Here is a 25191-nt window from a genome sequence, read left to right as displayed (position 1 = left end):
AAAATTAAAGAAAATTACTGTATTGGAAGCCAAGAAAATACATTTTTTTGTTACGTATACTGAAATTCAATTTTCTTCAACCTAATTTTTTTGGTATTTTTCAAGCGCAATACCGATGCGATGGTTTTTATTATGATATATAAATATTATAATTATCTTGAAAATATGAAAATTTTTGTCGAGAAAAACCTCTGAAATAAGAAGATAACTATTGTTTATAACTTTTTTTAACCAGTCGTATCTTAAATAAAATTTGATTGTTGTTATTTTATTTCATCAGCAAGGAAAGTAGAAAAAAATAGATATTTTTAGTAACTTTTAAATAATTTAATTTTTTTTTAATGTTGCCGATCTATTTGGAGGGTAGAATGAGTCAATTATTATTTCTGAACTAATCACCTAACTATAGTCGTTTTTTCACAGATACGCCCTGGCCTAACATAAATCAATAAAATTTCAATATCTATTACAAAATAATAGTGAAATTTAACTTTTTCAAGAAAAAATTTAACTAATTGATTTTTCCGATTTTTCCTGGAAGTAAAAATAGCATAGTTCTTATTATTTCATCTAGTTACCGCAATTTAAAAAGTAACAATAGGCAAAGGAATAACAGTTTAAACATTTTTGAAAAAGTAGTTTTGTGTAAATGTATGTTTATATGTTTATAATATTAATCGGAGTGCTGGATAACCTACATTCAGAGCATCTCAGAGCATCGCGCTCAAAGCATCTTCCGGCTCTACAGAATGATGCTTTGAGAGCGAAAGTACTTGGGCAAGATTTAATCAAAAACTGTGCTCGATATCTGTCTTTTATTTGATTAAAGTTACAATATTTTTTATTTTTAAATAGAAATTCTAAAAAATGAGTTGTGCGGTGTCATTAATGATCTACATATATGTAAAAAAATTACCTTACAAAAACAAATTAAAATTCTTGCAATGCTAATAAAATATATCTTTTTAACTTACCGTCCAAATCCACCAGAAGATGATCAATTCCATCAACAAATCTGAGCTGCTCCTCCTCTGAAACTTCTAAAAGATTCTGCATCTTTTGCTGCGTATCTTTCCTCGCGAAGGCGAATATCACTATAAAAATCAGTATAGTTGATCCTAACAAAATTATAACTGGTTTTATAACGTTGCGAGTAGAAGTTTTCATGATGACTTAATTATTTGATGGACCACTTAGCGAGTATATTTTATTTATATTCTAAAATAAAAAAGTATTTTATTCTATTATATAGCCTATTTAAGTAATTACGTTAATTTACGTTTATCTTTTTTGTGAAGCAAAATTAACTCATACAGAATTTTATATGGTGTTGGTATGTAGTTTATTGCAAGAGGATTAAATGTGTTTTGATTTATACTACTGCTAGATTAACAAAAATATACGGTTGATAAGGTGCTCTAGTTTGATTTAGTGAGCTTGAAGTTTGTGTTCAGTTTATTCATAATTTATATGATTTCTAATTCGCATAACGGATTCAATTTTAAATAATTTATATAAACTGTGTAATTACAAGCTACGCAATTAAAAAAATTGATTGAACTTTAAATTACTCCATGTTTCAAATAAAAAACATAATTTTGTTGTTTTTACCTTAATAATTGCCGCTAGCTTTTTAAAGCCGAAAAATCTTCATCTGTAGCGTTTGTTTAAAATATTTTGGGATTCTTATCTTATTTTTATATTTAAACTTTTTCGATTTGTTTCATTTTTAGGCAAAATTGGTTTGAATGCAGTTTTTGATCTAATACTAAAAATTTGACACATTAGCGTAACATGGGGGATGCGTGAACTTTTTTAAAAGTTAAGTTTTAAAGAAAAATCTTTAATGCTTGAAAGCTTCACCCTAGTGCGTTCTAAATATAGCTCGGTGAAATAAGATTTCTCTCGGGACTGTGGTATCTGAAACTTGTTTTAATTATTAGAAGAAGTGCGCCATATATGGAATACCGTTTTGTATTTGGTTTGTAATTTTTTTGTTTTTCAAAATAATGTGTGATTCTTTACTCATAAATACACATTAATGTTTTATATATCAGATTTTAATATTAAAAATGGGAAAATCTGCATACCGGGATAGTCAAAAAGTGACATATGAAAAAGTAAATTTTGCGCCTAATATGGAATATGTACTTGATATGGAACATGCTGTGATCCTAATATGGAGCACAGTAATATGCATTTAAATAAAAAAATTAAATTTAAAATAAAACACTATCTATTTTACGAAATTATTTATTTTTATATTTTAGCTTATTAGCATTTAGATACTTTCTATCTCTTGACAAAACATGTTAATTGTCTTGGCAAATCTCACAAATAAAGATATCAGTTTCACACCCGGACACCATTCTTTGCAGACAACGCACTGTATCCACTTCTCTCCTTTTCTGTCTTCCAAAAATTTTCCACATATATATATATATATATATATATATATATATATATATATATATATATTTGGTCCAAATAACCTGTCCTTAGTCTATGTCCCAATAGTTATGACTCACCCTGTATATATATACAAGGTGAGTCATAACTATTGGGACATAGACTATGGACAGGTTATTTGGACCAAAATATGGCTATTGGGCCAAATATGCCTTAATAAAATGTTGCTGAGAAAAAAGATACAGGGTGTTAAAGTTAATTTTTGTTTTTCGTTTTTTGCTAATAGTTTCCCTGTATATTTATAAATTGCTATCAAAATTGACACAGAGGCATAATCTTAGACAAGAAATAGTATTTTATTTACAATTTTACGTTTGGTCACAGAGTCTAATGATCAAATTGAGTCTAAACTTTTTTTGATGAAACTTTTTAGTAATTTTTAATAGAAAATATGACGTAAACATCATTGTTACGTAAAATTGGTACTCTTGTTTAAACATGATAATTTCAACCGTTTTCGATAAAAACGCAGTCGAACTGCTTAGAGTCTTAAAAAAAGAGTTTAAATTGAATATTTGGTGTGGCATTATAGGCGACCAACTACTAGGGCCTTATGTTCTTCCTCCGAATTTAAATGGAGATTCTTATTTATTCTTTTTGGAAAATACTCTTAGTGATATTTTAGATGATCTGTCACTGGATGTAAGAAGAAAAATGTGGTTTATGCAGGATGGAGCGCCACCTCATTTTTCATTAGCTGTTAGAAATCATCTTAATGACGTATTTCCTCAACGATGGATTGGCAGAGGCAGTGATTTTCAATGGCCACCAAGAAGTCTTGAGTACAACCCGCTAGATTTTTATTTTTGGGGACATATGAAGTCCTTAGTTTATGCCAATGAAATTAATACACGAGACGAACTTTAAAGATACATTCAAAATAAGCTAATCTTATAAGGGGACAGAATAATATTTTTTTTAACGTCCGAAAATCCTTTATAAAAAGAATTAGAAAAGGCATAGAAATCGGAGACCATGTAGAACATTTACTTTGAGTTTTTGTGAGTTCTTTTAAGTTAAAGTGTGTTTAGTTTTGATTTATCGTCAAAACGGAAACCTTACTTTAGTTGCAACTTTGTTTATTAGTTTGGTATTTGATAGTGGAATTGTAAATAAAATACTATTTCTTGTCTCAGATTATGCCTTTGTGCCAATTTTGATAGCAATTTATAAATATATAGGGAAACTATTAGCAAAAAAACGAAAAACAAAAATTTACTTTAACACCCTGTATCTTTTTTCTCAGCAACATTTTATTAAGGCATGTTTGGCTCAATAGCCATATTTTGGTCCAAATAACCTGTCCTTAGTCTACGTCCCAATAGTTATGACTCACCCTGTATATATGTATAATATACATATATTATATTATTTCAAAAATGACAAAATTACCAAGAATATCAAAAAAAAATTCCGATACTGCGCTTATGGTATCTAAGAATATAAACACCAGTTAGTTATTTCCACTACACCAATATTTTATTGCGCTAATTACAATTTTATTAAGTGTAATTACCTTAATGGATGTTGGTAAACTAAAATCTATAATTACATGCTTCAGCAATGTAATCGAATCCATAATCATGGACTTTGGATATCAAAATCCGGCAGGAGAGGAAAGGCATGAAATTATAAGGCCTCCCAGAGCGCCGATTTAAAATTTAGCTGAGAGACAGAGAGTAGAAGTACACATGGAATGTTCGAAAAATTTGTACTTGAAATATGCCAAGTATTTTTAAAGGAGGATAACCACAACACTATCTAAGAAATGGAAAGACTAAAGATCAACATGATGTAATGGAAATTAACCAGAATGGCTAGGCTTTAGACAGTACTAGGTAGTTAAGCGTATTGTTTATTAAGTGAAAAATGACGAACCACATCCTGTAATAGCGTGGCGTGATTCTGAGCAATAAAAGTGCTGGTGGTGTAAACATCGTGCTTTCTTCTTAAGACAGAGTCATTCTGGTGAAGATGCAGAGCTAGCTCGTTAATATCAACATTATCCAAAATGATGCGACATCAAACAAGCAAGACGAGGACATCAAGGAATTTTTAACTTTTGTGCAAAAGGCACTTGAATATACTAGTTGTAATAGTATAAAATGTATAAAAAAGTAAATAGTAATATAGTAATATATTCCATATCAAAGTTTGTAAAAGCAGAATAATTCTTCCTACCAGACGATTTTAGTCACCTACAAATATCAGACCAACAGTATCATCAGAAACCAAATACACTTCACTCTCATTAACGAAGGGCTCAAAAACAGCTTGACTTCGACGAAGACCTATCCAGAAGCAAACGTCTCATCGGACCGCAATCCATTGGTGGTCCAGGTTTAACTCAAACTTAAGACTTATTAGAAGTAAACCGAAAAATAATCTGTATTATAATCCCCTGAGAGACCCCGTAGTTTATATCGTAAGGGATACAATAGGGAAATGGCTAGAAAACGTTACACAACAAGAACAAAAACTAAAACAAAAATGAAGTTATAACGAAGACGTAGTGGTAAATAAGGGAAAAGAACATCTGATAATGAGAACAGGTGTAAAGAATAAAGAATTGATGACTGATGATATTCTGCAGATGAAGGACCAAAAGAGATTGATTAAGAACAAGGACATAAGGAAATACTTAGAAATCAACAGAACGAGAATTAAGGAGAGCCAGGGAAATACGGGTGCAAGAAAAATGAAAGTTCCAAATGAAACTTAACCATATAAACATCCTCATGGACAAATACGGGAACCTGGCGACGAGAATTTCCCACTAATAAACGTCATGACCGAAATATCAATGCTAAAGAGCAAGGTGCAAGTGGTTTTAGAATGGTCTAAGAATGGTAAAATCACAGGTCTGGACGAAATACCAGCCGAACTTACAAAGTGTTAGGTGAAGTGAAGTCGACACTTTGGCGACCAGGCGACGACAGTTGAGGAGGAGATGGCCACATGCAAAGTGTACATTGAAGAAATTTTCCAGGACTATCAATGCAACCCTCCAGAAATAAATTAAAGAGCAAGGTGCAAACGGCTTTAGAATAGTCTAAGAATGATAAAACCACAGACCTAGATGAAATACCAGCGAAACTTACAAAGTGATGGGTAAAATGATCACAAACGAGTTAAGTGAACTGTTCACGCTATCTACGATTCAGGTAACATACCAGATGAATGGCTGTTGCCAACATTTTTAGCACTAGCGAAGAAACTATCTGCGAAAACTTGCAGTCCGTATCATCAGACCTATGAATCATGCACTTAATATTTTTCTTAAAATCGTAAATGCCAGGATTTACAAGAAATGCGAAGAAAATGTCAGATAAATACAGTTTAAATTTTGCAATTCCATAGGTAAACGAGAAGCACTTTTTAAGTTAGAAATCCTGCTCTAGAGATTCCGTGACGTACTCAAATAGTCACGAATTTATACTGGAACCAATTTACTTAAGTCAGGGTCAAAGATAAGTTGACCGAGCAGATGAAGATCATGCGATGATTAAGGCAGAACTGTATGCTCTCTCCTACTCTTTTCAATATAAACTCTGAAGAAATTTTTACTGGAGCCTTCTCGAACCTAGACATGGGAATCCGAATTAATGGGCAATACATCAAAAATATATACTACGCCAAGGAGACTGTGCTACTAGCAAGCTTAAATGATATACAGACTATACTGCGGCTAGACCAGTATCCACATATGGTGCTGAAGTAATGCGCCTGATACAGTAACATGAAGAAATATTAAGGATCCTAGAGAAAAAAATAATTCGAAGAATAGTAGGCCCATAGACTTAGATAATGGTGAATTTAGAAAATTGATAAACCACGAAATAAGAGAACTTTTGAAAAGAAAATACATCGTTAGATTTAGCAAGACATAAAGATCAGATGGAACATCTAGAAAGGAAAGTATCAGTAGCAGTTATCAAGATAATCACCAACTAAAGACCAGTAATAGATAGGCCACTGGGAAGACCCAAAACGAGTTGGAAGAATGAGATAATTAAGAACCTTAGAAAAATCGGAGTTAGGGAATGTAAACACATATGTGAAAACAAGAAAGAATGGGGAAATAGTGTAGAGAAGGCCAAGTCACACAATCAATTGTAATCCAAAAAATTAATGCAGACTGATTTTCCGCGACAAATGAACGGAAGAGCCTCAAGACATATATCTATATATATATATATATATATATATATATATATATGTGTGTGTGTGTGTGTGTGTGCCTAAGATGGTTTACTAACTTTATTGGGAGATTGATGACTCCCAAAAAATGTATGACACAAAAAAACAAACATGTAACACCAAATGGTTAGGATTGTTTTAACATTAAAATAACTTACAGAGCTGGAAATCAAATACTAAAACACTTGTCGAGACTTAAAATACACTAAACAATTACCTATGCAAAAGAAAACATAGTAAAATATATTCATATCTTAGAAATGCGACTAATAAGCAATTATAGTAAGGACGCCGTTGCAATTTTAACTCGAATAAAATAATGTAGATATGCAAAATATATGCTGCTTTAACTAAAAATTTAGCGAAAAAAAATTAGATCAGAACGAAGACCCATATCTGATATGAAAATATAATTTGAGGAAATGATTTGACTGAGTATTCAGTCAACTATTAATTTAATGCGTAAATTATTTACTTACTTAATCAGTAGACCCATTTGTACCTTTCGGTGTTGGGCCGTTTAAAATATACTTCATTAAATTCCAATATTTGACAGCCTTCTGAGGTGTCCTAGCTCTTAACGAACTTTCTCCATTCCTTCCTATTAGATGCCATCTGTGTTGCTTCCTGCCAAGTCTTACCCTTACTCTGCAGTATCTGCGAGATGTCACTGTTCCATTCTTTAATGGGTCTTCCTCTTCTGTTCTTCCCTATTGGTTTGGCGTCCCACACTCTTTTTACTTGTCTATTATTGTCCATCCGGGTTAGATGTCCGAACCATGCCAATTTTTCCCTTTGATTGACTCGAGTATCGGTTTGATTTTGAGTCTTTCTCTTATTTCTTCATTTCTGATTCTATCAGTTCTTTTTACTCCTATCGTTCTTCTGAGGTATTTCATCTCTACTGCCTGAATTCTGCTCTGATGTCTTTTGTTTAATATCCAATTTTCTGCTCCATATGTCACTGTAGGTGTATATATTGTTTTGTATATTATCATCTTGGTCTTTGTTGATATTTCTTTGTTATTAAGGAATCCTCTATTTAGTGCTTGGAATAGTTTTCCTGTGTTTTCCATTCTGTTGTTAAGATCGTCCTCGATGTCTCCTTTGTTGTTGATTACTGTTCCTAAGTATTTGTATGAATTTGTCTGTATTATTTTTTGTTGGTCTATCATTACTTCTATTTGATCTTTCGTCCCTTGATTCCTTGATATTTTCATTATCTGACTCTTCTCTTTATTTACGTTTAAGTTGTATTTGCTTGCTTTTAGGTTCCATTTCTCTAAGTTGTATTTCAGTTTTTCTGCAGTTTCCGCAATTAATACTATGTCGTCTGCAAACATACACATCTCAGCATTTATCATTTGCATTCTGTTCCAACCGATGCAGTATTTCTTGAATGTTTTCTTATATTCTTTCACTATCTCATCTATTACATTTATGAATAGCACTGGGCTGAGACTTCCCCTTGTCTAATTCCTTGAGTTGTTTCAAATGGTTCTGACTGTATATTTAACATTCTTACTGTATTTGTTGTTTTCATGTATATACTCTTTGTTGCTTCTATCAGTTCTTCACTTACTTGTTTCTTCTTTAGGCTTTCCCATATATCTTTTCTTTTGACTGAGTCGAATGCTTTTTCCATGTCTATAAAGCTCAGATATATTTCTTTATTTTTCTTTAAGTCTTTTTCTATTACTTGTTGCATGGTGAATATATGGTCTTGTGTGTTGTGTCCTTTCCTGAATCCACTTTGTACGTCCTCTAATTTATGTTCTATTTCTTCTCTAATTTTCCTTTCTATTATGGTTTCGTATACTTTTGCTGCTACACATAGTAGTGATATACCTCTATAGTTCCTACAGTCTCTTGTGTTTCCTTTCTTGTATATAGGTATAATAACTGCATTTGTCCATTCTCTGGGTATTACTTTTCTCTTCCATATTAGGTTATATACGTATAACAATTTTTCTTTTGCTTTTACTCCTATAATATATTAATAATATTAATAAAATAAAAATATTGTTTTGTGATACAACTAGATACAAATTTTAATTGTTGTTTGTTGTGTATTTAAGTACACATTTGAAGTTTCTTGAGATATTTACAAGTTTAAATTTATAATTTAACATGCCTAACGAGGCTCAAGACAAATCTGAACAGAATGGAAAAATAATAATAATATTAATAAATATTAAATATATCTACAAAAGGAACATTTTTATTCTCGAGAGAGAAAATATATCTTCTGTCTCTCTCTTACCTATATCTGTCGAACGCACGTATAGAAGTATAGCTTCAAAAAGAAATGTTTGTTTATATCTTCCAAAACTATTTTTTATTTATTGATGTCAGGTACTTCGATTTGAAAATGAATGCAATATACACATAACTTACCTTCACCTAATCTTTAAGAGCCTCAATAAGTGCATTGCAGACCTCAAGTACTTTTAAGAAAATTAATTGATTGATATTTTCACTTTCTACAGGTACTGTAGACTTATAAAATAATCTCCGGTTGCTAAGCAACGTAAAGTTACAGATAACCTCTCTTTTACTGTGATTGCTTGCCTGAAGTTTGTATTCTCTTTGATCATCATCATCATCATTTTGGCTTTACAACCCTGTGTGGGTCCTAGCCTCCCCAAGAATTTTTCTCCAGTCGTCCCTATCCATCGCCTTCCTCCGCCAAGCACGTATTTCCATATTTCTCATGTCTTCATCGATGTTATCTAGGAATCTTGTTCTGGGTCTTCCTCTTCTTCTTTGACCAATAGGTCTATCAAGGAGCGTGTATTCTCTTTGATAATTTTATATAATCTGATATAATAATAAACAATACACATTTCTTTTTTAAAAAACGAGACATGATTAATCGTCCAAAAATATGTAATGGGTGTTTTTTTTAGAGGTATAGAAATGTAAGTTGGCAACACTTTTTTAAATGTGAGCCATTTTGATAGCTGTCAAGTGATTTATGTTAAGTTTGGTTTGGCATTTCAGCATGAATGGACTTGACGTCTGAGCAACGCTACCAAATTGTGAAAATTTCTTTTGAAAATTATGGTTCTGCTCAAAATACGTATCGCTCACTACGTACATTTTATAATCAACATTATTGTCCACCAGAGCAATTAATTCGATTAACTGTAGAACGTTTTCGCATCACGTTTACTCTAAATGATAATACGCATCCACAGAGACATCGTACAGTTGTTAATGCTGCAGAGCGTAGTATAGCGGAATACACGAATCAGTCTATCAGTCATCGTGCACAGCAGTTAGATATATATTCCTTCACTTTATGGAAGATTTTGCGGAAAGATCTTGGCTTGCGTGCCTACAAAATCCAACAGGAGGATTGAACAACAAGCTGGAGAAATGAAGCTACAAGATCATCTAGCAATGCCTAGATGCGGTGAATGGGCCCAAAACGAGATTGCCGTTGATCCCGATTTTCATAAGCAAATTTAGTTTAGCAGCAAAGCTCACTTTTGTTTGAATGGCTAATCAACAAACAAAACTGCCATATTGGGAATGAAGATAATCCTCAAGTATGTGTTGAGAAGCCATTGTATCTAGAAAAACTGACTGTTTGGTGTGCTTTATGGGCTGGTGGAATAATTGATCCGCAGTTTTCAAAAACTGGCCAGAACATTACAGTCAATGATAATTGCTATAAGGCCATAATTACTGACTTTTTCATTCCTCAATTGAATAATCATAATGTACAGGAGCTGTGGTTTCAACAAGATGGCGCCACATTTTATACAGCTCGCGTCACAGTTGATTAATTAAAGGAAACGTTTGGTAACCGCATAGTTTCACGTTTCGAACCCATGGAGTAGGCTCCAAGATCGTGGGATTTAACACCCCTAGACTATTTTCTGTCGAGATATGTGAAGTCGCTAGTCTACGCCCAAAGTCTCAAACTACTTCAAAGCCAGCCGTTGCAGTTATATGTCAAAATTCATAGTTAAATTATAATGCCAAAAGATTATCTTTCGAATAAGGTCAATGTCATGTCAATTGATAAAAATCATTTTTGTTTTATTCCATTTCAAAGTTCTATACCTCTAAAAAAACACCGTTTATTTATATAGCAAATGAGACAAAAGTGCAAAATGCATTTATAATCAAGTCCACACTAACCTTGCTGTGCGGCGCAAATTTCTTTAAAAGCAACTGAAAAATCGAAAGCACGACGGATAGCATGCGTTGTTCACTAAAATATTTTTGCGTTATTATATGAGGCGCATAGTCCACATCAACAATAAGTTCAGCAGACACGAGTAAATTTGCGTCAAATACAATGTACAACATAAATTTTTATTGATGTGGATCCTGCTTTATAAAATGTAGTGTTACAGACCTTTCTCACGGACGTCCAGTTCTGCAGGAGTGGTTTTTTACTGAATCCCGTAAAAACCACTGGTGTGTTCAAACACAGTAGTTTGCATCCCGTTTTTTGCGGTAGAGCAATGGGCGGTATATTATATTTGCCAGATTAAAACAAAAATTCAGAGGTGATGGACGTGAACACGCTTGAGATATTGTATTATTACCGCCGCCACCCGCAGTGTAAAAAAAGAAGATTTTGGGTCCACCCGATTCTGAAACAACGACCGAAATTGTGTATTTTTCGTAATCTCATGGGCGATTTGAGAAAGGATGAATCAAAGTTTTTTAATTACTTTAGGATGTCTATGACCACTTTTGACAACCTTTTAAAAAAAAGTGGAGAAACATTTAAACAAACAGAATACAAATATGAGAAAAAGCCTCACTCCTGAAGAAAAGCTTGCAATATGTTTAAGGTGAGAATAAAATACATCTATCATTATTAATATTTATTAAGTAAAGTTATAGAGTGTGTTTGTGTATATATGTGTGTATTTGTATGTGGGTATGTGTATTATGTGTAGGTATGTGTTTATGATGGCGTGTGTGCGTGTAATTACAACATAGTAAAGTCTGGAAAATCAGAGCGAGTCGATTCAGCTGGTGAGCGTTAAAAGTGGTCAAATTGTGACGAACTTTGAGTTGACGGGCTTGGCGATGGACGTACTCTGATGTTAAATAACCTTGTTGTGATTGATACGAGTAGTTGGAAGTGGATGGTGGTTGACTTCTATTGTGGCTTTTTATGTTTTGCAGCAAACTTATAACACCTGCTTGAAATTCTAGTATTTGATCATCGTTAAGTAAGGCAACTGTTGGAAGTAAGCTTTTAAAAAAGACAAGTTACGATCTTCATTTTGCGAATTGTTTTGTATTTTCATCTGGTGATCGATAAATTTTTGATCCCCCACATTAAACTTTTGTCTTGGTATATCACTGTTCTTAAATCGTTTAACACCACTTGTAGGATTTTCTTGTCTAGAGCTTTCATTTACAACAGAAGGTTCATCTTAAATTTCTTCATTTTGGTTAATAGAAATTTCCGGCTCAAGTTTCTCAACATCTGTATTATCCTGATTTTTTTCTTCATTATTTACACTGACGTATGTTTCTCCTGGTTCCATAATTTTTTTTTAAAACAACAACTGGCTGTGATAACAGTGTTTTTTACATTCACTGAAGCAGATCCAGATTGCTTGGTCTTCTTAGTCGCAGTTAAACTTCTTGACCAGCTGTCTCTAATCTGATTCCATTTCTTAACGACATGCTTTGCTGAAAAAAAAAAACAATGATACATTCAAAAATATTTGCAGGTACTTGGCATCTGGCGTGTTCATTTATGGATTTACATTATACGTATCGAGTAGGAGTTTCAACAATCAGTAATATTATTATAGACGTAACAAATGTGACCTAACTTGTGTGAAGAGTATATGAAACTGCCAAACACAAAATTTAAATGGGAAGAAATTGCTGACGGATTCTTTACTAAAGCAAATTTCCCTCACTGTATTGGTGCAGTAGACGGAAAACACATAAGATTAAAGAAACCAAATAGGAGTGGTTCTATGTACTTTAATTATAAGGATTTTTTTCCATTGTATTACTAGCAGTAGTGGATTCGAATTATAGATTCATCTATATTAGCGTAGGCTCATATGGCAAAAAATGTGATTGCTCTATATTCAAAGAATCGACTTTCTGGAAAAAGCTAACTGATGGCAGTTTAGATTTGCCGGATGCTCGTCCTGTTTCTGAAGGTTTGGAATCAAGAGTACCTTTTGTGATAATAGGGGATGAAGGATTCGGTTTACATTATAATTTGGTGAGACCCTACGGAGAAACTCATCTAGATAAAAATAAAAGAATATTTAATTATCGATTAACTAGAGCCAGACGCTACGTAGAATGTGCGTTCGGAATATTGGCAAACAAATGGTGAATATTTCATCGCCCATTGGACGTAAGCATTAGTACCGCTATTTCGATAGTAAAAACTTGCACTGTACTTAATAACTATATAATAAATAATGAAAGTTCATATGCTAACATGGAAAGCAACGAATCAACATCTTGGTTAAATATACGGAGTGATCTAAGTACGCGAGGTGGACATTGTGCAAATACAATACGAAGAGAGTTCACTAATTATTTTATGTCTGAAGTGGTAGCTGTACCTTGGCAAGATGAAGCAATACAGAGCTAAATTAATACTATTTTAATAAAGATTTAAATTTAAGACTAACCATATTTTTTTCTTTCTTCCTCTTCCATCCCCTCAAATTCTTTATTCAAAATAATACAAACTTCGCGCCATGCGGCAGTTCGCAAATTTTTTTCCTTATAGTTCTCTAAAGTTGTATCCCATATTATAGGTCTATTTTCTATAAGAGGAATAAGTACTTCTGGGTCTATTTTGGTTTGCGTCATCTCGCAGCACAATCACAAAACTGGCCTTGCGTAGACTGGTAAGCACTGAGCACTGAGCGAAGAGCGAAGGAGTGGGCACGGTCAACAGGCAGCTGTGTTCGAGGCGGGGGAATCTCTCTCCGCTCCTTGTACTGCGTCCAGTAAAAAAAAGTGGTGAGAACACTTCCATTACACTATTCGTATAATTAAACTGGATCCTTTTTTTACTGGACCCATTCCAGTGGCAAAACCGAATGTCAAATTTAAACGGATCGGTTTTTTGCTGGATACCGTAAACAGGATGCTCGTGTGATTGCAAGTATCAAGTACGTATACTACTCAACAGGACCCTGCAAAATACTGTACCTGCAAAAAACGGGATGTTGCCGTATGAAAGGGCTCTTAAGTTTAACTTAACGATTACTAAACTTAAAAATATTAATTTTTACCGCATTTTTTAAACCTTTGTTTATAACTCCAAAACGATGCTTTACGGATCTTTTTTGCTTGGAATTTTTTTTTAGTTAACCTAAAAAAACTTCTTTCGGACGAAAAAAAATTAAATTTGACAATTCGTTAAAAAAATTGTTTGAACGATTTATTATTGATCACTTTCTCTATAAAGGGATGCACTTTTATTATAAAGGGAGTATTTCAAGTAACGCTGTGCAAAAATATGGAATGTGAATGTTTTTCCTAGCCAGCCCATACTAAGACTAAGTTAATTTAAGGTTTGTTTTATTATTAGTAGGATGTACGTTCTTCATGTATGTCATTGTATTTAAAGAAACTGCTGGTCATATTCATGTGTACTGTCAATTTCTCCTAACATAATATTATATAGAATGGTAAAAAATGGTGACAAAAAATAATGTAGCATCAGCATCAACAACCGAACTTCTTTGGCAACAAATCGATGTTTATTTCGAGTCTTTTTGAAAAAAAAATCATTAAGGTAAATTCTCTTTAATGGCATTTAGCATATTATTCTAAATTAGCAGGTGAACTACATAATTAATTAATAGTCGCAATAGTTAGCAAATAAAAGAATCTGCACTAGCGTCACATATTATAATGTATAAAATATTATAGACATAATATACCTATATGAGTTTTCTAAAAAATCGGTTATAAATGTAATAATTTATATTGCTTAAACTACACGCAGTTCTTTAAAAAAACTGCCTAATTAAATGTTACTAAGAATAGTTATTAAATAAACAAAAAACAGCATATTAACGTCATAAACTATTTAAATATAATTCTTAATTACTTTCAATTTAAAGTATTTAGTATTCACATAAATGTGTAACAATTTTTATTCCGTTTTTTTTTAATTGGTTTAATGTTTGCTTTCTTTCCCTGTATTCCCTTTTTTCATAAATATTTTTTCTTTATTTCTTCTGCCGATCTTTAAACAGAGTCTTACTTATTAAGTATTTAATTATTTTTTAGCTTTGTAGCTCTTTAATCTTATTTACGTCATAGAGCTTTGTGTTAAAAAATATCGAGAACATAGTCTTAATACAAGATAGACTGACTGTTACAATACAGTCACGTTCCCCCAGTGCGACAGAGAAAACTAACGCAAAGCAGTCCCTGCATCTCTGTCTAATTGGCCGAGTTTATCGACCACGTGACATTGGTTATTTAGGTCACGTGGTCGATAAATCTGATAAATTAGGAAGAGATGCAGGGACTGCTTTGCGTCAGTTTTTGCTGTCGCACTGGGGGAAACGGGCTAGTATTGCAACGATCAGTCTATCTATTATTGTCTATGTCTATAATCGATAACGTATTATCTAACCTATTTTACTAAGCACTCTCTTAGAAGACATTTTATTCAATTTACATCAATATAGAAGCAGTGTTTAAAAAAAATTTGTTATAATTAACCTGAAGGTTGAAATATCTTTAATGACACTGACTACTACTCTTCGATGGACACAATATTCCGTGAGCGACTTACTATATTTTGAAAATTATGATATTCTTCCCTACAAGATATATGATCGTATTGCAATAGTATATGTGAAAATCTATAATATACATATATATATATATATATATATATATATATATATATATATATATATAATATATATATATATAATATATATATATATATATATATATATATATATATAATATATATATATATATATATAAGAAATTTAATCTTTGCGGATAAGTTAAATAGTAAACTCTTTAATATCGGGGAAATCTGCAAGAAAGACTCTAATGAGTATCAATTGTTTCGCCGAACGTTTTCGCCAAAGAGAATTAATTTGGCTTCTTCAAGGCTGAAAGAGAATAAATTATAATTAGCTACCATATACTATTAAAAACATTGATCTTACCGTAACTTAGAATTGTACAGTTAGAATGTGAAAAAACTTAGCTAGTAACAACATAGTGGTGTTTTTTGTTACTATGTGCAAAAAAAAAGTTTCTCTTTAACAACACTTACTTCTCATTTAATGGTAAATTCTATCAACAAACTTTCGGTACCCCTATGGGAGCAAAGATTTCTTCTAGCATTGCAACTTACGTTATGGATTATGTATTAGACTCAGTCATTCTTTTACTATCCTTTCAAATTCCATTTATTAAAAAATATGTTGATGATATCATTTTGGCTATACCCAATGATAAGGTAGATGAACTATTAGATACTTTCAATGGTTATGACCCCTACATCCAGTTCACTATAGAGAGGGAAGATGGTAATTGTTCCGTCCCCTTTCTCGACATAAGGATGATCAGAGAAAATAACAACATTAAAATAGATTGGTATCAAAAACCGACCCATTCTGGTAGATACCTTAACTACCACTCTTACCATAATAATTCTACCAAAGTCAACTTAATTAAACAGATGAAAAATAGAGTAATAAAACTATCAGACCCTTCATTTCATACAAAAAACCTACAAATCCTACAGAACCTTTTTATTTCAAACGCTTATCCAACACCATTAGTGAACAAGATTTTGTTTTATACTATCCATAACGAAGATACTTCACCTTCCTTCGCGACTAACAATGCTGATCCTGATGTCTTAAGTGGGAACCCAGTCTCGGATACTCCTATCAACAAATATTTTTTATTACCATATTTCAGAGATAGCACTTCGGGGTTAACAAGGATTCTGAAAAGTGTTGAAAATAGCTTTGGTTATAATAAAACAACATTAAACTTAATGTGGCTTGTAGATCAGCCCTAACAATTAATAATCTTTATTCTAAGATAAAAGATAAGACTCCCATAGATAGGCTTAGTAACATTGTCTACAACATCCCATGCCTCTCTTGCAGCAATTCCTACATCGGTCAAACATCTCAATTATTGAAATCACGTATTACACTACACAAAAGTGAATCTCGACTTCACCCTGACCACTGTGCATTAGCCAAACATGTCCATTCCACTGGTCATCTCATGGACTATACTAACACTACAATTCTCCACCGTGAGAACAATAAATCTAAAAGAGAGTTCATTGAAATGTCTTATATTTTCCTTAACGATTTCTCCACCAATGTTAAGAGTGACATTAAGGATCTAAGCGATATATACCACTTCTTACTTAAATCAGATACCAAGAACAATACAACATCACAGATAACTAACTTGACTGATATATCCATTAACATCTAACCTACTTTAATAATTAATTTCCATTAACTAAAAAAGATAACATTCCCTCGCTTTTCTTAGATACATCTCAATAAGATATTATTATAATAATACATGAACAATATAATATAATTAAAAAAGAAAATCTAAAATAATATTTCCCTATACTGGGATTTAACTTCATTCGGTTTTACCGATGAACCTTAACGACATAAAGATTCAAAAGAACTACTTGAATTGTCAGCACATGCGTTCTGGTAAAACAGAACCTCACATTTAAACTTTCTAACAATCAAAAATTTAGTTATTGCCGACAATTCAAAGAATTACCTCCTTTTAAATGTAGTTACATTGGGTTTTTCGATTAACCTTGGGTAAACCTTTGCGTTATAAGTTCAAAGCTACCATACATTTCCAACGTTCAAAAAAAACTTTTTTTGCACATAGTAACAAAAAACAGCACTATGTTGTTACTAGCTAAGTTTTTTAACATTCTAACTCTACAATTCTAAGTTACGGTAAGATAATTAACGGTATTCGTTGACCGTTGACGCTGATTAGTCCAAATTGCTGTTATCTCTTAGAGATCATCACATATTTTGCATTTTTAATGTTTACTACAAAATTTATAAATGATAACTGTTATAACGGTTATATAGCGGTTGAGACCGCTTGCTATTGTACTATATAGACTACCTGGAATCTTGAAAAGTATTTTGGGGTATAAATAATATTTTATTATTATTCAAATTAGATATTGTTCAAAACACATTCTTTAGATTATTTTTATAAAATAGTATATTGAGGATTTCAAAAATGTAAAGTTGTTTATAATTTAGCATTTTAGGGTTATAATGGACATTTGGATAAAGGTATTTTTTTATCTTATCATTAATCTTGAATAGTCGATAAGTATATGAGTAATCTTTTATTGTAATTACGTATCAGTTGAAAAACTAAATCCCTTTAGTTTAATAACCTTTCCTGTTATTTACAGTTTCATAATGTCTGATACGGATTCTTCAAATGATCTTGCTATTCCTTTGAGTCCTTCCAGAAAAAGAACAAAGAAGAATCATTTAAGTTTGGAAATTAAAGACGTAATTTTAAATGTCTGTAAGAACGAAGTAATAGAACATCCAACAACACCATTAAGAGACAGAAAAAAATAGTAGAAAATAAGGTCGGTGTGTGTGCTACCGGCGTGTTTAACGTAATTAAGGGGTATAAAACTACTAACACACTAACTGCCTCAAAAACAAATAAAAACCGCAAGAACAAACTGGACGATGTTGACGAATTTACCAGGAATGTTGTAAGAAGCATTGTACATCAATTTTTTTTTAAATGAAATTCCGGATTTGTGTCTGGAACGTAGTGGACGTTTGAATCAAAAAAAGTGGGGACTTACACGAGGAAATGGACGGGCGGTCATTTGAAGCATGGTTTCAAAAAACATTACCGACTTTAAAGGATAAACCCGTTATTGTTCTAGATAATGCCCTGTCATTCAAGGAAAGTAGAACGAGTTTCCACGACAACTTCAAAAAAGGCTGAAATTATAGACTGGCTGCGTTCTAAAAATATTCCATTCGAAGATTCGCTTCTTAAAGTGCAACTACTATACTATAATTCACATTCAGATGGCAGCATTCCAGAGATAGGCCTGTACTTTCTATATGCCAGAAATAACTACATTGTTGTCAGTTTTTAATCGTACCTACAATCGTACGTTATGGGCCGGCTCCTATAAAAGAATTATAATTTCGGAAATATTTATGAATGTGAAACGGAAAAATACTACATTTTTTTAATTATATAATTTTTCTGTTGGTATTTTAAAAATAGAAAGTTATATTTCGGAAATCTGGTCTTTTCGGAATTATATCTTCTGTTCAAAATTGTTTACAATTCTTGGAAATGAAATAATTATTTGTATAATCCGTTTTTGATCTTAATGACCTTTTAATGACACACTTTCTCTACCTGCATTTACAGTTACAGACATTAAAAAATAATTTAGAATTAAAAAAATATACCTATTTATAAATTCAAAATTATTGTCTAATGCCAGCAATTATAAATTCAGGTAAATACTTGAGAGTCATTAAAAGAATTTTCAGTTGATATCAGACGTTTGTGTCGTGTCAGTGTCAAAATGGCCGCGAGTGTAATAAAATTTAAAAACGGTAATTTGTTAAATAGTGAATGCAAAAAAATAGTGTTAAATGTTTTTAACTATTTATCAAACAGTAATAATGATAAAAGTGTATCAACAATAGTGCGGGAAGTTTCTGCTATGACTGGAGTCTCTGAGCGAACGCTATTCCGATATAGAAGTGAAAGTAAAAATGGTCCACTCGTAACTCCTATAAGAAAAAAAAGAACCGGTTATTTGAATAGTCGTGAGAATAGATATGATGAAGCAACTCGGTCTAGAATAAGACAAGTAGTGCACGGTTTTTTTATGGACAATATTCCTCCAACCCTTGACGTAGTACTAGAAAAAATTAAGGAAATGGAGCATCTTCCGAATTTTTCCAAGAGTACGTTGAGAAGACTATTGCACGACATGGGTTTTATATATGACAAACAAGGTAGAAATTCAATATTAATAGAAAAACAAGAAATAGTCGCTTGGAGGCGTCACTATCTCCGGGAAATAAAGAAACTGAGGAACGAAGGAGCCAATATCATTTATATGGACGAATCATGGGTTAATACTGGAATAACCAATGAGCAAGTATGGCAAGATACAACAATAAAAAATAGCCGACAGGCTTTCGTAAATGGACTTACCAAAGGTTTAAAAACTCCGACCGGAAAAGGACCAAGATTTGTTTTAGTCCATGCAGGAAACAAAGACGGATTTGTTGAAGGTGCTGACATCACTTTTCTTGCCAAAAAAGGTGCTGAAGATTACCATGAAGAGATGGACGGAGATCTATTTGAAAAATGGTTTGAAGAGATGTTAATACCGAATATCCCAAAAAATAAAAAGAATGTCATTATCTTGGACAATGCATCTTATCACTCTAGGAAATTAAATTTTCCCAAACAATATTGGGTGAAACGTCAAATTAAGGAGTGGCTCTATGAAAAGGACATTTATTTTGAAGAAGATTACTTAAAAAATGAACTTCTGGAAACTGCTAATGTATTTAAAAATATTTATGACAAATACAAAATTGATTGTATTGGTGAAAAATACAGGAATCACAGTGACGAACAATGCCGCGTAGATGTACATATCTTAAGACTTCCGCCTTATCACTGTGAACTGAACCCAATAGAAATGGTGTGGAGTGAAGTGAAACGGTACGTATCCTCTAAGAATTCAAGTTTCAAACAAAACGACGTTAAAACATTGATTTATGAAGGTTATGATAAAGTACAGAACAATGGACATTGGAAAAATTACGTCAACCATGTTATAAAATTGGAGAATAATTTTTGGACAGTAGACAACATTCAAGATGACATTGAACCTATTAGAATTTCATTAAACGATGACTCTGAAGATGAACTAGATTATGAAAATGAAGATGATTGAAAATTGTTTTTCAGGGGTATTCTTTTCTCAGTAAAGGTAATAAAATATTTAGTTGATCTGGTTGAAATGTAGCACACTTAAATAACTCATTAATCGACATAATTTCAAGTAGTTATATTAGACGTCATTATGCAAAAAATAAAGTTATGAACATTTAATAAATTAGTGCACAATTGAGGCCCCTAGAACACAAGGGGTGTAAGTGCCAAAAACAAAGTTTTGAAAAATCTTTGTTCAAAGTTCGATATAAATTTAAAAACCTAGTTAGCCTTTTTCAGTTTTCAGCATGTTTTCAATGACATGTAATTTTTGATGGTGTTATTGTTGTTAATGTAGAAAGTTTGAAGCCAAAAGTACGTGCCTGTTGTTAGATATCAGTTGCTAAGTGATAAGCAACTGCACTTACACCCTTGTGTTCTAGGGGCCTCAATTAGGGGTTTTTTGCAATTATCTCAGTCATTTGTTTATGTATTTTAATTTACAAACTAAAAAATTAAAAAACTGTTTAAGATCTGCAACATTTATTTGAAACATTTTTCCCTAAAATGCACGAGGAACAAAATAGGCAAAAAAATGATTTTTTCCAAACTTCATCTTTCTTTAAAAAATAAACAAAGCAAAATTGGCTGTAATTCTTCAAGGAATTATCATCAGTTATCCCTTATCTACCGTTTAGAACATTAAAAAACCTGTAGAATATTGTTCATATTTTTTTCCCTATTAACTGCGGTATTATGTATAAAAGCATTTTAGGAATTATTACCATTTATTTCATTCACGAATTTTCTATTAACAACTTTAGCTTACCTAAACATATCTTAGTTTACCGTTAGTTTGGCCCTGCTTATTTTACAAAAGTAGCAAAACTTACAATGGCAGTAGAATTGCCAACGCTGTTATCCTATATCCGTACACTGCCATCTCAACGTGACTTTATCTATAGCAATTGTTAAGGAACATAAGAAACGTTGTGACAAGTATATAGTTGATGAAATGGCTAAACGCCAAAACAAAATTATTTTACGACTGCCTCCATATCATTGCGAGTTAAATCCCATAGAACTCGTATGGACGGATATAAAAAATTTTGTAGCAGCCAAAAACACTACTTACAAGTTTCCAGATTTAAAAAATTTATTTAGGCTGTAGCGAGCATTACTCCACAACAATGGCAAAAATCTGTTTGTTGCAGTTTCGCAACGATACATAAACATTTATTAAACATTAAGACTTTTTGTTAGTCTTGATTCTCCCGCCGATAGACTTTAGATATTTTTATATGTAGATGTCGCGTGGTCGTAAAAGAGCATTCAATTTTTGCGTTTTATATAATGTTTTAAACAAAATAATGTTATTTTAACTTTTAATAAATGAATCTTTTTAGAAAAAATATTATGATTGAAATTTTTAATTGAAATATGTACAAATCTACAAATAATATAATTAAAACTCTCTTCTTATAAACTATAAATAAAATTAATTAAAAGTCAATCACCGGGAGAGAAAGCTCAAAAAATTGTAAGGTGTTTTGATCAAAAAATAATTCCTGATCTTGTCAGTACGCTAAAATTGCTTTTTAGCACATACACCACAGAATTATTTTTTACAATTTAAAAATTCGAAATTGTGAAGTATAATTTCGGATTTTAAAATTAAAAAAATAAATAAGTAAGTCTCAAATAACGCCTCACTAGAACTCAACAAAGGAAGATAAGAAAAAGGCAAAAATGGCTGCTGGAAGATAAACCATAGCAAATCCTAAGAAATCCAAATCAGCAACACCCGAGGATAAAAAGAGACTTCCGGAGAATACCATCACCCCCTCGTAACAGAGTTGCTAAGAAACCAAGGTGTTCTAACGAGCAGACTAGGTTATAAAGCATCCTGACAAAAGTATTCAGAATGGTGGTAGCTCACAGACACCATCCTGATACTCTGCTAGATCGGGCTTAAGCAAATTTGATCATTAACAAACTGGAGCAAGCACTTTACGATGCTCCTATCTTAGGTCAAAATGAACTTCTGCAGTTCCATAAACCATCGTTTAGCGAAGGGACCCTGTGGGTGAACTGTGTTCACGAATATACAAAAAATGGACGACTGAAGTGGTGAATACTATTGAGGGCCTGTGGGAGGGAATAAACTAAAATATAATTGTTCCTAATAACATACCCAAGCGCCCCATGGTCCTCACCTGCGTCCCCGAGAATAAACTTAATGAAGAAACTATCAGGACCCGTCTAAAGAGGCAAAATCAAGACCTTAACACAGAAGACTGGTTTTGATCTCTGTTCCACAGACTGAACGACAATAAAGATAAAGGTAATAGAGGGAGGAGTTAGTTCTCAGATCAGCATACCTCCCATATGATGATCCCGAACAACCATCAAGGAAGTTGGAACAGTTAGTGAGAGATTGCATGAAAACTGAACTGCAATTAATCATTGACTATGATATGAAGGCCTACCATCTGACCTGGGGCAGTACAAATACCAAATTATTAAAAAATGGCATGATTTAGATGAGGTGTCTTGTTTAGACCATCGAGACAGGCAATGAGCATAACAAGGAAACTTATCGTAATAGTTGTAAAACAAATTGGAAAGCATATCAAACAGACCTGGAATATCGTTTAGGTAAGATTTAAGGGACGATAGGCATACATTGAACGTAGACATGGCCGCCGTACAATTTCATTGTCATGTCAGCGCTTAAAGATAACTGTCCGGATATAGTGGGGAATTTCAACGAGAAAGTACCCTGGTAAAATGACAATCTTACAAATTAAAAGACAGAAGTCAGACAAAACCTAATTGTTCCAAAAGATCTGGTGAGTGGGGCGATTATTGCAAAGCATGTAGTGAATATACAACAACTTAGAAGGGCAAAAAGAGAATCATGGAGAAATGTGTATAACCAAAGATGTTGTTATTGGTTATGTCATTTCAAAGTTGACATGCCTTACCTGGATATTGTAGATAAATAGCCCCTAGTACCTACAACACATTTTGAGGGTGGTTTTATTACCCTAGGAATATCAAATTCTGACGACTGCTTTTGTGTGTTTCATGTTATATGTTACCTATTATAAAATTATCATATTTAAGGAGGTAAAATGCAAACAAACTTAAGTCACAAATAAGTAATTTTTAAGAGAGGGCGAAAAACTTGTAGCTTTGCTCTAAAAAATGATAATGAGTTGTAATCAAAGTTATGCAATAGTATTGGTTCCAAACATGAGATTAAAACACTTATTTCAATTAGGGTAGCTGAAAAATAGTTTAAAAAATTGATTTTGTTTTGGCAATAAGACCTTTTGCACGAACCCAGTGGAAATAAGTCATTTTACATGTAAAATGTTGTGAACATAAGATGATTTGCATGTAAATAAAGTAAAAAAACAATAAAATAAAGGAACAATGGATTTCTGCATAAACTTCTATTTTTGTAAAATAATAACATGGGCCTTACTTAAGTGACAAACATTGTCATAATAGGTAGTTAATTCAACAAACAAACAGTTTTTTAAATAGGGAAGTCACACTGCTTATCGTCGAGACAGTCACTCATTACTTCCTGTTTCTCACCAGCAGCTGCTGTAGTGGGTTCATCAAAAATGAAACTGTTGTACCAACCAAGGTGTGGGTCACAAAAACATTTTTTTCCAAAGTTTGTAAAGATCTCTGTCTTTTCTTTGGTTAACACGTGAGGAAGTGGGAATTTTTTAAGTCCCTCTTGTCAAGATTATTTTTATCTTTCTTTGTCAAAGATATAAGACTTTTTCCTTCATACTTGTAGTTTTTCAAGTCTCTTACCAACACAATATTTTTGTAAGACTTTACTTTTCCCTTTTTTCTAAGGTGTTTAATTTCTTCTTGTATATGGTAGCATATTTTAATTGTCTTTAGTTCACTAATTGATTGGATGTCCTTATAGTATTCACTTAGCTTCTTACTATTTTTTTTATAGTAAGAAGTGGCCGATCTTCTCCTAATGTCTTACCTTGCCTATAACACTGATTGATGTTTTGTGTATTTTGAAAAAATGAATCAGTGTTCTCAGGACAATATTATTTTTATTTTGAGAAACAAAAACATCGCTAAACAACCTTAGTACAAAACAGCCTTAAAAATCAGCTTCTTTCAAATAGTTAAAGAGAGCCGATGATATTTTCATACTATCTTTTTCTGCCTGCTTCTCTGTTCAAGTGTAAAACATGTGGTTTTGAGTTTTTATATCAAATATTGTAATACAAAAGTTATAAAACCAAATTTGTCTCGCGTAATAAGCTTCTTGAATTGGGCTTTTCGGTTAATATACCAGAGAAAAAACTTTAAATGTACAGAAGTTTTAGCACCAGGCAGTTGGAAAAAAGTATTGTATTGAGTACTTTCGCTCAGGTCCAGGTTTTTTATTTTTGTTTTTGTTTACTGACCTAAGCCTATGTCTTTAGATTTGTGTTATATGAATCAGACTGGCAATTATATTGTCTTGTCTTGTTGTGTCTGGAATTTTCTAAA

General features: G+C 32.4%; 1 protein-coding gene across 4 annotated transcripts in view; it reads right to left on the bottom strand.

The window, feature by feature from the left end:
• The window catches only part of LOC140438365 (uncharacterized), a 41957-nt gene extending 32875 nt beyond the window's left edge, over window positions 1-9082 (bottom strand). Inside the window, exons 1-2 of one of the 4 annotated variants that reach the window (XM_072528043.1) lie at window positions 9067-9082; window positions 975-1218 (exon numbers count right to left, since the gene is read on the bottom strand). In XM_072528043.1, the coding sequence (XP_072384144.1) occupies window positions 975-1167 (193 nt within the window). In that variant the 5' untranslated portion in view covers window positions 1168-1218; window positions 9067-9082. Of the gene's footprint in view, window positions 1-974; window positions 1418-6827; window positions 6857-9066 lie in introns of those variants that run through there. The other 3 variants (XM_072528042.1, XM_072528041.1, XM_072528040.1) reach the window with 3 other exon arrangements.
• Window positions 9083-25191: the final 16109 nt, after the last annotated feature.

The sequence above is a fragment of the Diabrotica undecimpunctata genome, chromosome 4, assembly GCF_040954645.1.
Source record: "Diabrotica undecimpunctata isolate CICGRU chromosome 4, icDiaUnde3, whole genome shotgun sequence".
NCBI lineage: Eukaryota > Metazoa > Arthropoda > Insecta > Coleoptera > Chrysomelidae > Diabrotica > Diabrotica undecimpunctata.
Note: the sequence above shows the minus strand (reverse complement) of the source record. Positions and strands in the feature narration are given on the sequence as shown.